This window comes from Impatiens glandulifera, chromosome 1, assembly GCF_907164915.1.
Source record: "Impatiens glandulifera chromosome 1, dImpGla2.1, whole genome shotgun sequence".
Classification (NCBI taxonomy): Eukaryota; Viridiplantae; Streptophyta; class Magnoliopsida; order Ericales; family Balsaminaceae; genus Impatiens; species Impatiens glandulifera.
The window spans coordinates 155,473,880-155,489,367 of NC_061862.1; the positions used below are offsets into that span (position 1 = coordinate 155,473,880).

The 15,488-nt window shown below is 25.7% G+C and overlaps 1 protein-coding gene across 1 annotated transcript; it reads right to left on the reverse strand.

Annotated features, from left to right (window-relative positions):
* Nucleotides 1-7,680: 7,680 nt before the first annotated feature.
* Nucleotides 7,681-8,208, reverse strand: LOC124912255 (F-box/kelch-repeat protein At1g15670-like). The gene has a single exon (XM_047452826.1). It carries the CDS (start codon nt 8,206-8,208, stop codon nt 7,681-7,683), a length of 528 nt encoding a protein of 175 aa, XP_047308782.1.
* Between the last annotated feature and the right edge of the window lie 7,280 nt (nt 8,209-15,488).

Consider the following 15,488-nt stretch of genomic DNA (forward strand, 5'->3'; position numbering starts at 1 on the left):
GCATACAAAAGATGCGGTGTATCTGGACTTGTTGGGAAGACGAGCAAAACACTGGAGTATGAGCTCATCGGGCAAACTAGAAAGACTCATTTTTATTGGTTGTTGTTGTTCCAAAAAGACAAAGAAATGAGAGATATTAATAGAGAAATTCTAACTAGCAGGTCTGCCTTTTGGAATTGCCAATGCCATTAATAATGGTGGGCGGTGTTTAATCAACTTGGGAGTTGGGAGGAGACGAAGAGACCAAGAACGAACGTTATTATGTTTAATTAATATGCTTGAGTGACTCATGGAGAATAGAATCGATGTATATAGTGTAGCATTAAGAATTAATAAAAAAAAAAAAAATGTTATAATCCATTATTTTGTTTATGTTATGGGTTCTCATTTCTTATTTCGTGCAAGGACTTGTTTGATGGATAGATTATAGGGATAAAATTCAGTTTTAATTTTAAAATTCAAATATTATATTAACAATATAATCAATTAATTTTATTATTTAAATACTAAAACTATATTTTAATTAAATATTTTATTTTATATTAATAAAAATTCATTTTAATATATATATATATATATTATTTATTTCATTACATTTTAAAATCTATTTTAATATAAATTAAATTATGAAATTATTTCATTTTAAATATTTTTATTAAATATTTTAAATAAAAATTAAAACACAATATAAATCAAAATATAACATACCATATTATCTAACATAACATTTAAATTTTAAATGATTCAAACAAATATTATACTAAAAAATAAAATTAATATATTTGAATAACAAATATTAATTTATAAATAAACCTTATCTAAATTAAATATTAATATAAATTAATATTAATATATATATTATTTATTTTATTACACTGTAAAAATTATTTTAATATAAATTAAATTAAAAAATTATATTAATTAAAATAAATTTACATTATAAATAAAACTATAACCTATTATATTATCTAATATATGATTTGAATTTTAATAATATTAATTTATAAAAAAAAATTATATCATTTGAATTTGAATGATATTAATTTATAAAAAAAATTATTCATTTAAATTTTTACTTTTTATTAATAAAAGTTAATATTTTTATAGTAGTGTGAGGCACAAGTTAATATTTTTCTTTACGTTGTGTTTTCTCGGTCGAATTCCTTTTTGGACACCCATCTAAGAAAACAAGATATGGCGCTCTATTTACGGTCAAAAACTATGCCAACATTCTCGATCGCTAGCTAATTTGATCGAGCTAGTTTTCTCGGTCGACAACTAAACCGCGCGAGGCTCACAAACATTTACTAATCTATCCCCAAACCCAAAATTTCACAAACCTTTACTTTAGTTTTCGACTTTGATTCTTTCCATGCATACAACACAAAATGCAATTTATCTACGCTAATCTAGACACAAAGACAACCACAAATGTAAAAACTCGGTTCTCTAAAATTTAGTAGTTAAAACTCTTAATTTGTTAAAGTTCGATAGTTAAATTAATGATATAAATATTTTATTTATTTATAAATGTCACATAATTAATACATTAACGACGTTTCAAACTTTTAAGACAAAATCTTATTTGTTATAACTTTAACTATAATGATCCTCAAATTGGTTGATCTTCCAAAAAGAACTTTTTCAGTCGGACATGTGTCTGCACGCAATCACCCAAGGTTGAGATGATAGATTCACTATTGAAGCGTGTTTCTAAGAAGGTTGGATTTTCTGACCTAAAATGCTGCGTAAAATGTCTTTCTTTCTCGGTGATCAGTCAATGAAGTCATTATGGATCCCTGACTTGTCTATGAAGAACTGCAGACGGGGGATTATGGTTGTAAATGAGTCGAGCCGAGCTCGAGTAGAGATCTACTCGAGCTCGAGCTCGAAAAATTCCAACTACTCAAACTCAAGCTCGAGCTCGGCCGAGTACCAAAATTAAGGCTCGAGCTCGAACTCAAAATAAATGCTCGAGCTCGACTCAAACTCGACTCGATTAACTTGGATTTAACCGAGCTCAAGAGCTCAGCTCGAGCTCAACTCGAGCTCGACTCGATTAGTTCGATTTATAGCTCGAGCTCGAACTCGACTCGAAAACATATAAAATTAAAACATATCAAATCATTTCAACTCAAAATAGTTTCACTATATCAAAAGTTCACAACAAAATGAACAAACATCTAAAATCATTCCTTTCACCTAAAATATAAGCATTCCATCAAATTGAAAATACAACATTACACATTTAAACCATTCAACTTAAAACATAACCATTCCAACTAAAATATCTAAAATCCAAAGTCCAAACATACAACATATTGAATTAGTCCAACATAAAACATTACTTAGAATTCGGAATCCAAATTCCAAAGCCCAAACTCAAAAGTTCAAAAATATAACATATTAAATCGGTCGAACATAAAATAACACCGGAAGACAAATTTCTTGATAAGTTTTATCTCTCTGTAAAAAAACAACATATAGTTAAATTAATGTTCAAATAATAATATATTTTAACGTAAAATAAAGAGTATTGAAATTTAATTTACCTTCGAATTTTTTTTCACTCCATGCAAATGTCGAAGCCAATCTCCTTCACATAAAAGAACTTGCACCGTCTTTGGGGAAAGTGATGAACGATAAGAATCAATGACCCTCGTCCTAACACTAAATGTTGCTTCGAAAGCTACCGAACTTACAGGAATAACTAAAATATTAGCTGACATTTTTGATAACACTGGATATTGTAGTCTATTCATTTTCCACCAATCTAAACATGAAAAATCTTTGGGAATTTCAGTCTTCTTCAAACGACCCTTTTCAAGATAGTCTAATAATTCAGATTTTGAAGGCTCTGAAGTCTTAATTTCCGCACAATAAGCATCAAAGTCATCCCAATTGGATGAAGAATCACGTTGAATCGCAATAGAGTTGGAAGAGCCAAGATTTTCCAAATGGAATGAACGAGAAATCCTTTCACAATCATTTTCAGCAACATAGACATCATAAAGGCTAGCAAGAGCATCTTTAACCTTACAAATATTTCTTTGGCCATTGTTGGAATTTTTAAACTAGTTCTAAAAATTCCATTAATGAATGGAAATTAGAATGTGGGTAATAAAATCAAATTAAATTCACATGAAATTCAAACGTGAATTAAAGGGTGAAATTTGATCCAAATTTATAATTTAAATCAATTAATTTCAATTAATTGATCTAAAATGCCTTGATGACCAATTAACAAAATGTTGTTAATTTGTAGTATTATTATTTGTTATGATAATTAATATTATTATTAACAAATTGGAAACCATGTATTAGTATTGAATTGTAAATGCCTTAATTGTTTTGGCAAACAATTATTCTATAACGAAGAGAAAAACGTTAAGGTAATGAAGAGACAAACAATGTCAACCGTTGGATCAAATGATGATTTTATTTAATGATTTAACTTTTCAACATATAAAATCTCTCATCTATAATCTAAAACTCACTTCATCATTTTATTCTTTCTCACTCTAGATTTCCAAAAATCTTCTTCTTGTTTTGTGAGTGTTCTTCGAGTTATTTGCTTGATATTTCCGTTAAAACCCGGTGATAGTTCAGGTATGCTGATCAAGTTCGACGAGTAGTGATTTCAGTGCAGAATCACTACTGGATTCGTTGTACCCTGGGAGACAGCCTTCTACGATAAGCTCTAGCACAAACGGGAGACAATAGAACTGTTTTAAGGGAAATGTGTCTAACACATGCCTCAAATCAACATCTCAATTGGTAATTTTGTTCTTCATATATTTTATTTATTTCATTTATTTTTACATCATTTTATATATATTTCTGTAATTTATTTCAAGACAAGATTTCTAATAGGCATCACCATGAGAATATAGTTTTGGAAAACAAAAGTCAATTGTTAACATTTTTTTGGTTGGATCTAGAACTACAGCTAAAGCCATCAACAAGTTACAATCACCCCAATACTTGTCAAATGTTTTCTTCATTTTCAAAGCCAATTCTTTGATAAAAGAATCCTCATCATTCACATGCCCATCCAAGGTAGATTTTATTTTTTGAACTTCTTGAAGAAACAATTAGAAGTGGGATATTCACTACTACGCGAAATGATGTGTGTTGCTGTCCAAAATTCTTTTAATAATGAGCAATTTTTTTGTGCTTTCTCCAAACCTTCTTCTGAAGGGCAAAAATCGTAAAAGGGATTGCGTTCGTTAAACATATTGAAAGCTTCTTTAAATTTGAGTGCACAACATAACATCTCAAATGTAGAGTTCCATCTTATTTTACAAACACGAATCAATTTCTGATCTTTTAACTGCAATTGTTGGACACACTCAGCAAATTATACACGCCTTGTCTCTGAGCGATTAACATATTCCACGCCTTCTCGAATATCACCAATGATATCTTCAATCACTCCTAATCCATCTTAAACACATAAGTTTAATATATGCGTACAACAACGCACATGGAATAGATTTCTATCACATGTCAATGATCTAGACCTTCGAATGGTATCTTTCATATACCGAATAACTACATCATTATTCGAAGCATTGTCAACAGTAATTGTTATAACTTTATTCTCAATACCCTAATCTTTCATACATTTTGAAAACAGCATTAGAAATTTGAAGACTCCTTCTTGGTGGTGGAATATTGGCAAAACTTAGAACCTTTTTTGTAACTTCCAAGAAAAATCAATCCAATGGCCTGTAATAACCATGTATGAACACATTCCAATTTTTTTCAACTTACTTTTCTCAATCTCAAAAATCTTAACGCAATCAGCCTTGCAAGTAACTCTATTAATTTTTTTTTCCATTTAGGCATCCCTTATTTTCATCATCAAATTAAATCCTTCCTCATCTAAAATAGTGAATGGATGCTTATGCATCATAACCCAGTTAGTAGCCTGCCTCTCTCATTTGTTCCATATCAAATTTTCCAGTATGTAAATAAGGAAGAGAATTTGAACCTGAATCACTTGGCAAAAAGTTCAGCTTCATTTATTGTTCAACTTCTCTCAAATTTAACTTTTTCTTAATGCAGTTTATACTGTGTCTCAAAAGACTTGTTGTAGATCCTTTACATATTGTTAAAAGAGAAAAACAATGCTTGCATTTTGCCTTTTCATTTCCATCCACCGCCGTAACAATTTCAAAATCATTCCAAACAGTTGACGTTTTTCTTCTTTTATTGATATGAAAACCTTCCTCATGTTCTTCTTGATTTTGATTTTGTTGTGATTCTTCCCCCATCAACATTAGTAGAATTTAATTTCAACATTCCTAATGTTTCATCTTGTTGAACTTCATTGCTCTCAATTTCAGCCACACCACCATCTACGGACATGATTGATCTAAAAGCCACCCAAAATACAACTATGGATTTACCAAAATCATGTTGGTGTTCTAAAAATACTCCTCGCAAGTCGTTGATGCAACTAATTTCATCACCTCTCTGTTCTTTCTCATATATAAACAACAACAGCAACTAAACTTGTAATCAATTCAAACACAAACCCGTTTAACCATGGGAAACTGTATTAACATTCATGCATCTACTTTCTCTCTAAAGAAAAGATCAAACACAAAAGCATATGACTTTCAAGAACAAGAACCTGATCTGTCAAAGAAGAAGATTTACGCAGAAGAACACATGGAATAGTTACTATACCCGATCTGTCTTCAACCGAAACATGTGGTAGGATTCTGGAGACTGAAGAGAGAAGAGAAAGAACCTGATTGACGTTGATCCGCCGAATACAAAGGAGGACCCGATTCTAAAAAGAAACCCTAGCTTTCTTTGTTGTTGACGGTTGGATACAATAGATTGATGGACTGGATGGAGATTGGAGAGTGAATATAATTAAATGCATTTTTTTATTATAAAAATTAAATATGAAATATAAATTAAAAATTAAAAATAGATATTATAAACTCGGGTAGCTCGATGAGTACTCGAGTCGGGTATATAACTACTCGAACTCGGCTCGATTATATAATGAGCCGAGCTCGAGCCGAGCTTTGACCGAGCTGCTCACGGGAAACTCACGAGCAACTTGTCTCATTTTCAGCCCTACGGTGGATTATGTATTTTCTTTCTAAAAGGGATTTTAGTCATTATGGTTACGGGTGTTACGGAAGCCCTTCCCTAGTAGGAGACTGGATAGGTTAGTTCCAATAGTAGTGTGCATACTCACTATCATTGTTCATATTTAATTTAGTCTCATGAGTGGACATAAGCGTTAATAGTTGTAACAATGAAAGCCTTATTGGTGTTAAAGAAGAGCTTCGAAATTTAAATTGATCTAAATATGAGCCAATTCGACCATTTAATTAATGGCTGAGTTACTCATGAATGATCATGTCTATTTTGTTCTGGGAATCGGTAAAATGTTATAATCCATTATAATGTTTATTGTTAGCAATATTTTTTCATTCATATTATTAGAGTAAAATTTATATTTTATCAAAATGACATTTTTTAAAAGGTCAATTATAATGATATAAACGATAATCGTTTAAACATAACGTTAAAACATTACAAAAAAAATACGACTATTCACATATTCACTAACCACTTATTGAAAGATAATTATCTACAACCATAAATATAACGTAATTAACCATTTGAGAGCAATAATGAAAATATAAGCAAAAAATTATCAACAAACAAAAATAAGATAAAATTTAGCGTTAACAATCTCGGGGTTCTGAAAAAATTTAATGAGTTCTTCGACCAAATCTATTAATTTTTTCGAAAGAGATCTCATATCTTTATCGGCAATACATTATAAAATATATTGAGTAAACATTAATTAAAAATCTAAAATAAGATACATTAATTTTTTTTTTGTCAAACTTATTAAAATAAAATAAATTAAACTAAGCCAAAATTATTAAAATTAAATATATATATATATATATATATATATATATATATATATATAAATCAAAATGGAAATACTATAACATATCTAATTAGTATTATGAATTTAACTTTTTATTTAAATAAAATCCATTTTGAAAAGGAATTTAAGAATGCATATTCATTGAAACAGCCTTAAGAACAACATAATCAAGTTATAGCTAGAAAAAGAACAAAACACTAAGAAGATGAGAGGATGCCCTTAAACAAGTAGGACTCTCTTGATAAGAAAACCAACAAAAACAAAACACAACCTTACTCTCCAATTCAATGCACCTCTAAACAACACATTGAATAAACATCATCATAAATCTGATAACATTTGATAATTTCTAACCTTTCTCAATTTAGTGCAACTCTACAGAACAGCTTGATAAAATGTGATAAGGAACCTCAAACCTATCAAGATGACCGGCTGATTCATGGCGTATAAAGTTCGATCCCCCATCTAGTGCATTCTGATATTCAATCAATAAAGTTCGAACCCCCAACGGTATTGTATCAAACGGATGGAAGTTGGAACATAGAAACATGGAAAAATCTGGAAAATTCTGAACATGTCTCCATTCTCCAACATTAAAATTGTATATATCAGTCCAGAACATGGATAAAACCCTGAATTCGTTACCAATCAACTCCCCTCTGCAGTGGCCTTCTTTATAATCTCTAACAGGAGGCAGCTCGGACCACTCGTCCTTCATCACATCGTACATCCATGCTGAATTTGAGTCACCGTCTTCCTGTTATTATATAGCCACCGGCGACGAATACCCGGCAATCGTCGGAAGCAGCCATCGCGAAAGAAAACTTCCGTTTTGGCAAGTTCTTTCCTTGCCGCCAGCGTCCAGATGAAAAGTCAAACACAAACAATGAATTCGAAAGTGAACTAACGAACGGATCAGAACTATTCAAAAGGACGAGTTTCCCTTGCGAGCTAACAATCTGGCTAAGATCATCGAACTCAACTGTGGAATTAGGAAGAGGGGACAGTGTTTTACACTCACCACTCAACGGGTTTAAAACATTGATAACATAACTGGGAGTGGGAGGTTCGTCTGATCTCATCTCAGGATTGGCATGGAGCAAGCAAGCCGAGTGTTTGATAAGTCCAAGTTGTTTCCTGAGCAGGTAAAATTGACGGCTTTCGATAAGCTGAAGCCATTTACGGCATACAAGAGATGCCGTGTATCTGGACTTTCTGGGAAGTCGAACCAGACACTCAAGAATCAGATCTTCGGACAGACGAGAATGTTTCATTTTCTATAATTGTTGGTGTTTCAGAGATGAAGAACATGAGATATTAATAGATCAATTTTCGAATTGCCAGTTCCATTAATGGTGGGTGGTATTTAATTAACCTGGGAGGATACGAAGAGATTCAGAAGGAACGTTATTGTTGTGATATTAATACTGGCCGCTTTTTATTTAATACTTGGTTGAGCGATGATAGAAGATAGAAATTGATAAAAATGTTATAATCAATCAATCCATTAGTATATAATGTTTATGTAATGGGTTATTTGAAAAACCCAAACAAAATCAATTTTCCAATCAATCACTTCTCAACAATGACATCACTAATTTCATTAACCAAAATATTGATATACTCTCTATTTTAAATTATTATTTTTTATTTTATTTATATATATCAATACCCTTTAAATACCCTTTAAGTTATTTTACCAAAAATAATCACCACTTTCTCAAAATCATCACCGGTCATTATTATTTTCTCCCTCTAGGTTTTTAAAAAAACCTCAATCCGAACAAGCCCTTAAATGATTTCAGGCAACCTCTTCTATATAGCCTAGCTAGGTAAGTTGTTAATGACAAACATAATAAGTAGGTATAGTTAAGAATGGATCTGGAATTAGAGTGTAGCTGGATTTTAAATAATGAATAAATATATTAATATTTATTAAATAAATATATAAATTTAAAAATAAAAGTTAAGCATGGTTATTAAAATAGGCTAAATGAGCCAATTTTTGATAGTACATATGTTTAAATGATCTTTTATTAGTACATATGTCTAAGTTAGCTAGTTGTACAAGTACATACGTCTAAGTGAGCTTTTTTCCTATAAAAATAAGTGCTATACTCACTATCAAACATAAGTTTAAGTCTTTTTATCAAAAATAATTATCACATTTTCAAAATCATTACTAATCATTATTTTTTCCCCTTTCTAGGTTTTAAAAAAAATCTCAATCCCACACAAGGCCTTAATTGTCTTAATTGATAGTGATAATTTTGAGAAAATAATGATTATTTTTTTGATAAAAAGACTTAAAGTGTATTGATATATATAAATAAAATAAATAAAAAATTAAAATATAGAGTATTTTTATATTTTAATTAATAAAATTAGTGATGTGATTGATGAAAAGTGATGGATTGAAAAATTAATTTTATTTAGGTTTTTAAAATAACTTATAAAAGAACCAGGCCTAAATGATAGGCATATGAAAAAGAGAATAATATATGTTTAAATTTATCTTTTATTATTATTATAATAATTTTATATAAATTAAAGAAATTAAAAGAGATTATAAAATTATAAAAGAATAGGTAAAAAATGAATGAAAATGAATAAAGAGAAACCGTTAAGTTCTTGTTTAGTTTAAAAAAAATCTAACCCAAATCAATTTTCCAATAGATCACATCACTTATTTCATTAATAAAATACTAAAATACTTTCTAATTTAAATTATTATTTTATATTTTATTTATATATATATATATCAATACTTTTAAGTTTTTTTTATTAAAAATAATCATTACCTTCTCAAAATTATTACCTATCATTCAATATTTTTCTCTCTTAATTTTCTAAAAAAACTAATAACCGAACAAAACCTAAGATTATAAATTTAAACACATACAAAGATAAAATTGTGTTTAAGGAAAAAAAATATATATATGTTTAATTATAATTTTATTCATTATTTTATTATATAAAATTATAATACCAGATTCTTACATAATCTAAATTATAAGCCAATCACTGGCCACCGAAGAAGAGATCCACAAAAGTGGACGTTAATGATTTAGTTAAATCTTTAATATATAAATAATGGTCGAGTGACTGCATGACTGATGGAGTGTGGCTTTCGGAGCCGCTACAAATGATATAGGTCATTCTCATATTTAACCTTGTATTTACGCAAGGGTTAAATATAATTCATTTATTTAATAATAAAAATATTTAAAAAAAAAGTTTAATATACATTATCTAATTATCCTATTGGTAAATATTATTAATAACTAAATTATAAAAAAATAATTTTATATTTTCTTTAATAAATATAACAATTTAATTAATAAATAGATATATAATAGTTGAGTTTTAAATAAAATTTACAAAAATATGAAACAAACTGAATGTTATACACCTTTTATTTCTCAAATATCCACCTTTTAATTATCTTTTATAAATCATATATTTTTTATTTTAATTTATAAATTATTTAATATAAATATATAATTAAAATAAACATGTTATATTAAGAATACCGACAAAATAAAGAATTTCAATAAAATTGCTTGGGAAATATTTTGTATGCCAATAAAATTGCACAATATCCCTTTTTTTCAAATTTCATCCTTCTATACTTCTATTATATTAAATAATAAAATGAAAACATTATATATTTATTAAAAAATAAATTAAATGCATTACAAACTAACATTGATTGACATACAAAATGGAGTGGCCTCTTTGGAATATCAGCATAAACAATTAGGACTAGTTCAAATTACGGTTAACCTAGATAAAGAATAAACAATGACGGTGGATGATTTTGAGGAGATAGTAATTATTTTTGATAAAAAAAAATTAAAAGATATAAATATATATAAATAAAATAAAATTAATAATTTAAAATACATGATAGTTTAATATTTTAGTTAATGAAATAAGTGATATAATTGATAATAAGTAATTAATTGAAAAATTAATTTTATATTCAAAACAAAACAAGGCCTTATATTCACTTTTTATTTATTATTTTTTTTTAATTTTTTTTTAATTTTCAAAATATTTATCTCTGACTTCATAATTAACTCATTAATTACACATTTTCAAATATTTAAAAATTCTCAAATAAATATTAAATTAATAATATTTATTTATATAATCAAATAATAAATATATTTTATCTATATAATTAAATTAATAATATTTAAATAATTAAAATAAAATAAATTTAAATATTATATATTAAAATAAATATATATTATATAAATATTAAAATTACAAACATATTTTATTTTTACTTAATTTTATAATTATAATTTATATAATTAAAATTAAAAATATTAAATTAAATTTTTTAAATAAATACATATTTTATAAACGTCAAAATAAAGTTATATAAATAAAATTAAACTATATAAATAAAATATACATTTTATTTTAATGTTTACTAAATATATTTTATTTTAATTTATAATATTTATTTAAATAATTTAATTTAAAATACATCTATCCTTCTTTCTTAGTTGACTAGTCAAATAGATTTAATTATGTCTTAATCACCTAATAAGAATTCATGTTTTATAATAAAATTAAATATTAAATATTTATAAAATTAAATAAAAATAAAAATAAATAATTCAAATAAGTAAATTATACAAAATATATAAAGATCAAATAAAATTTTATTTGATTTTATTTTTTGTAATATATTTTATTTTAACTTACAATATTTATTTGAATTATTTGATTATATTTATAAAATTTAATAAATATAAAATTATGTTATTATTTTTTTAATATATTTTTTAATATTTATATAATATATTTTATTTTAATATATAATATTTAAATTAAATTTAATTATTTAATAAAATATTTAAATTAAATTTAATTATTTAATAAAATATTATTAATTTTAATTATATATATTATGTTTATAAAATTAAGTAATTATTAAGTTTATTGAAAGAGAGATGTAATTACTAGTTTAATTAATGAGTTTAGGATAGAATTTAAGTATTTTGGAAAGTAAAAAAAATTAAAATAAATAAAGTTAAAAAGAAAGTGAAATGATTTCTGCTTTGCTTTTTATTAGAGGCAATCAAGTTCAAATTATAATTTTTTATTTTCTTATTTTTAACTAAGCACTAGTCCATATTGCAAAATATAAATACATGTAAGGGTTTGTTTGATGTTTCATTATTGATATAAAATTTAGTTTTTATCTCAAAATTAAAACATTATATCAAGAATCTAATCAATAATTTTATTCATTTAAATATTAAAATTAGTCTTTAATTTTATATCTCTATTTAAGTCACATTCTTTTATTTAAACCATATCCTCTAAACACAAATAAAAAATTAATTTTCAAAATTTAAAAACCTATTTTTTCCTATTTTTTTTTATGAAATAAAGGTTCTTAAGAGAAAATTTAAGTAAAATCAAACACTACCTAAGAGTAAATTTATACCCCTTACAGCTTGTACTTATATAACTAATATATCGTACCAAACACTACCTAAGAGTAAATTCATTTTATTTGTTTTAGAAAATATTATTACACCTGTAAAAATAACAATTAGATTTGGTTAATCTCTATCACATTGATAAATGTCACTATAAATCTGATTAGGGACCTCAATTTGAATCATATTAAATTCTTTTATAGAGAATGAAAATATTTGATCATTTCTTATCTTATAATAGATCGAATAACCGACGATCACCCACTGATAGTATATAAACTTCAAATCTACATCACGAGTCTTTGCTTGAACAAATTGCCAAGATCCGATCACCTGTTTCATGCCCAAAGAAATATTCATACGGCCTGTAGTTCAAACACAACAGATTACTTTAAATCTGTTTACATTCTCTTAATTTAAAATTGTATATCTCAATATTCTTGGTGATAGATAAGATGCAAAAAGTTGCAACAATAAATTTGTTCTCAATTACTTGACATCCGCTAAAGCCGAGACTCTGTATGGTCCGAGTCAACTCAGACTATTTGTCTTTCCTCATATCACACATCCCACATCCCAAGGTAGAAAGACCATCATGGATGAAACTTTAAACGGATGTCATGCTAGTTCTCCTTTAATTCTAAAAAATATATTGTTATTTACTAGATGCGGTATATATATAAACGTTTTGAACATATTTTTAAAAAATTAAATATTATTTTGAGATTTATGCATTATAATTTGTTGAAGTTGTTTTAAGTGACTAAACTAATGTGAAATTTAAGAAAAAGAATTGAGAAATTTAGAATATAAATAGATTTTTATTTATTTTTCAAACAACGTAATAACGACATAATATTGTGTAGAGTTTATCAATTTGGACGTATTTACATTTTAAATTGAGTATTTTTTAGAGATACACAATCTACATAACCAAATACGGTTTGAAAGTTTTAAAATTTGTGTAATGTATGAAAATAATTGGAAAAATCGAAAAACAAGAATTGCTATTTTATTTTTACTAATATGGTAAATTAATTCGAATAAAATATTATGTTAGAGTAAAATTATGGGGTTCCGTTTGTAAAAAAACATAAATGACTAAATTTGCGATAGAGCCTTCTATGACACAATTTAAAGTTCGAGCTAATTCGATAAAAATTGACTCAAGTTCGGGCCATAAATATATAATTAAATATTATTTTTATTTATTTTTTAAATCTCAATATTATAATTAGTTGTAAAATTATTTAAAGTTCTATTTTTTATTTTTCAATATTTATAATTTTACATTTATTTAATCGGGTAATGGGTACACATTTCATCTGGCGAATCGAGGATGAAATTGAAAATAAATATATTTGTCGGGTCGGGGTCGGAGTCGTACTTCACTTATCGACGGGTAGAGTATCTTTGTAATCTCTAAGTATAATCCTTAGAGTTCGAAAAATCTTTGTGAGCATACGTTTTTATTATACATTATGGAAATAATATTTCAAAATTAAAATATAATATAATAATAATTTATTTAGATTCATAATATTTTTATTTTTTTTATATATAATATTATATAACTATAAATGACATTATAAATATAACTTGATATTTTGTTTTGCGTGTTTAGGGATAGACGTATGACATTCAAATATAATACCTAATCAATTATTGGTTAAATTGGAAAAAAAAAAAATCATCGAGATAATTTGATTAAGATACATCCATTTTAATAAGCATTATGTAAGAGGATGAAAATAAATGTATAATTGTTATCTAAACTAATAGGATTACAAAGCTATAGAATGCTGAAGACAATGAGAGAAAACTAGGAATAAGAAAAAGAGAGGAGAAGAAGGTGAGAAAAGTATGATAGATCACCATTAGTTCAAAAAGATAATTATAACTATGAACCTGCATTTCCACTTAAATTAAAAAAATAAATAAACATAATTAGCTGAGATATAGATCACAATTAGTTTCATAATATTTTTTTATATAAAATATAATCAATATAATATATTAAAGATATGGATATTATCTATCTTATTAAAAATCTTCATTGTTTATTTAATTTCTATGAAAAAAAAAATCAATTTGATGAAACTTACGTCAAATTCATCTTTGAGACTCCAATTAAAGAGAGACATGTTTTCTGTGACCATTTGATTCGTAGGGTTGAAATGATTATTTTTTTATTTTATTAATTATTTTCAACCCTATTATGAGGGAGCACAGTCAATCAAAGCACAACTGAAATGAGTAACCAAATAAATGAGAACTCACTAACAGAAGTATTAAAACATTTAAACTTCTTCATAGATAAGGGAAATGGATTAAACTTGGAAAATAGGCTATATAGGAGAGCTGCATTTTACCTTAATTTCTAATGGTATTGAATAGAACTTTGACAAATCCGGAAAATTTCCATCTGAGATGAGAGTTATAATCGGAACTAGAATCAATTCATGTTTTACCATCTTTCAAATATTTTTTTTCAAACTACTCAACTTTTCATTTATATTTCCAAATTATACGCATTTCACCTTCTAAATTATTAATTAACATTTTAATTACTCATATTCAAAATTAAATTCACTAATTACTTTATTCTATAAATATAATATATAATTAAAATTAATAATATATATTAAATAAAATATATTACATAAATATTAAAATAACATATATATTTATTTTTACTTAATTTTATAAATATAATATATAATTAAAATTACACCTTATAAATTAAATAATTTAAATAAATATTATACATTACATAAACTTTTAATATTATATATTAAAAGAAAATATATTACATAAATTTAAAATAATATATATATTTTATTTTTACTTAATTTTATAAATATAATATATATAATTAAAAATAAACATTATAAATTAAATAATTCAAATAAATATTGTTAACTAAAATAAAAATAATTTCATACGCCTATATTTATGAATTTATCATATTTATAAAATTAAGTAAAAAAAATATATACGTTATTTTAATATTTGTTATTTTAATATTTGTGTAATATATTTTATTTAATATATGTATTATTAATTTTAATTATATATATTTATATTTA